We start from the raw sequence: 2,030 nt of genomic DNA on the forward strand, positions 1-2,030 counted from the left end.
GGTGCGGGCCTTTCGAGCTGTCACCCTGCCGGAGAGGGCAGACCTATTTTCCCCGGGGTGGGGGGAGGGGGATGCAGTGATGGTGGATGCTCTGGGGGATGGGCTGGGGGTGGGGCTTTGAGAGCTCCCGGACGACCCCTAGCCCTGGATTCCGGGGAGGAGGTTGCGTTAGGATGCCAGAAAAGGCGAGGGTCCTTCGACCTGGGCCGGGACTTGGTCTCCTGATCGAGGCTTCTCCCTGTCAGGCCTGTGCCCCAGACGACCCCAGCCTGCAGCCCCCGCGCCTTCCTGAGGCCCGCCTGGAGCATGTTGCCTGCGGCCATGAAGGGCCTCGGCCTGGTGCTGCTGGCCGCTCTGCTGTGCTCTGGCCCCGGTGAGTCTGGGGGCGGCTGGCGGGGGTAAGCCAGGTCGCCTGAGAGCCTGTATGAGGCAGCTCCGGAGAGAACCAGGTGTGGGGCGGCCATTCTCTGACGGTGCCCATCAGACACACACCCCCTCCGGAGCCCAGCGACCCCAGCCCAGCGCTCGCCTGTGTGGCCCCTGCTGGCGCTGCCCCAGCTCCAGCGGCGCGGGTCTCTCCTGGCTCCTGAGGGCGTGGGTCCTTTTCCTCTTGGGTCCTGGTCCAGTGGCTGCTCCCGGCTTAGTGCCGGCTTGCTTGTGTTCCATCTCTTCTCAGAGCCCCACCTGGCCTCCCATCAAGTCCTGTTTGGTTCTTCCTCCACGGAACCAACTAGATTCTGGGGGATGTGTGTGAGGGGGTAGGAGTGTGCAGGAGGGCACCATAGGTGTGATACTTGTGGCTGTGTGTGCACACACCGTGCGTGTGTGTGGGGCCGGGGGGGGTGCATAGGGGTTTCCGGAGTCCCAGTGGTGGCACCCTCACCCCACCCTGCCCAAAGGCACACAGGTCGTCCCAGCCTGTCCTCCGGGTGCTAGTTTGGCCTGGTCACTCCTGGTCAAGGAGTGCCGGCCTCCTACAGCTGCATGGTTCTCCTAGGACATGCAGCGAGGCAGGTGGGGAGGACGCAAGGGGCTGGCTGGCTTGGACCCCTGTCCCTCTGGTCATCCTCCTCTCTGTGCCCTGCCCAGCTCATGGCCTGTGGTGCCAGGACTGCACGCTGACCACCAACTCCAGTCATTGCACCCCGAAGCAGTGCCCGCCGGCAGACACGGTGTGTGCCAGCGTCCGGATCACAGATCCCAGCAGCAGTAAGTCAGGCTCCAGCCTGGGATGGGGAGGGGTCGGCGCTGTCATCAGAGTCCCTCTGGCCTCAGGCGACAGCATGGGTCTGGGGGCAGGGCACTGCCCTGCTGTGTGACAGTCAGCAGGTGCCTGACCCTCTCTGGCCCTTCTGTGGCCCTTTTCATGTAGCTGGGGACAGTGTGGGTGGATCGAAGCCTCAGTTCTGTTGTTCTGGGGTCCTGAACTGACCTGGAGGGTCCCTGGCTTGGGTCCTGGGCACCAGGCGGAAAGGGCCCTGTGGGGCTCGAATCCCAGGCTCTCCCCCTCCTCCCCAGGCAGGAAGGATCATTCTGTGAACAAGATGTGTGCCTCGTCCTGTGACTTCGTGAAGCGGCACTTTTTCTCAGACTATCTGATGGGCTTCATTAACTCTGGGATCTTGAAAGTAGATGTGGACTGCTGTGAGAAGGATTTGTGCAACGGGGTGGCGCTGGCGGGGCGCAGCTCCTGGGCCCTGGCGGGGGGACTCCTGCTTGGCCTGGGGCCCACCCTCCTCTGGGCTGGGCCCTGAGGTCCCCTCCCTCCCGCAGAGCTTCTGAACTCGTCCCGCCAGACCTGAGGCTGTGGCTGCCCCCTCCCCAGCCTGGCCTGGCTGAAGCTGGGGGCAGCCTTGGCCTGTCCACAGTCTGTGGCCCCCGCCCCTCCCTGTCTCTCCACCAGCTCCAAGTCCCAGCCAGCAGGACATCTCCAGGAATCAGGCGTCCAGCAGGAGGCTGGGACCCCGGGCCTCGGAGGGGAAGCCAGGCTGAGCCAGGCCCCGCCCGACAGCCTGGCTGTGAGGGCATCC

At 65.4% G+C, this 2,030-nt stretch overlaps 1 protein-coding gene across 1 annotated transcript; it reads left to right on the forward strand.

Moving 5' to 3' along the window:
• Positions 1 to 269: 269 nt before the first annotated feature.
• On the forward strand, positions 270 to 1,754 carry LY6H (lymphocyte antigen 6 family member H; the record flags this gene model as incomplete). The annotated part of the gene is made up of 3 exons (XM_082675256.1): positions 270 to 373; positions 1,090 to 1,209; positions 1,519 to 1,754. The coding sequence occupies exons 1-3, from the start codon at positions 307 to 309 to the stop codon at positions 1,752 to 1,754; spliced, it is 423 nt and encodes a 140-aa protein (XP_082531382.1). The 5' UTR covers positions 270 to 306.
• Positions 1,755 to 2,030: the final 276 nt, after the last annotated feature.

This window comes from Grampus griseus (genome assembly GCF_964374135.1).
Source record: "Grampus griseus genome assembly, chromosome: 17".
Lineage (NCBI taxonomy): Eukaryota > Metazoa > Chordata > Mammalia > Artiodactyla > Delphinidae > Grampus > Grampus griseus.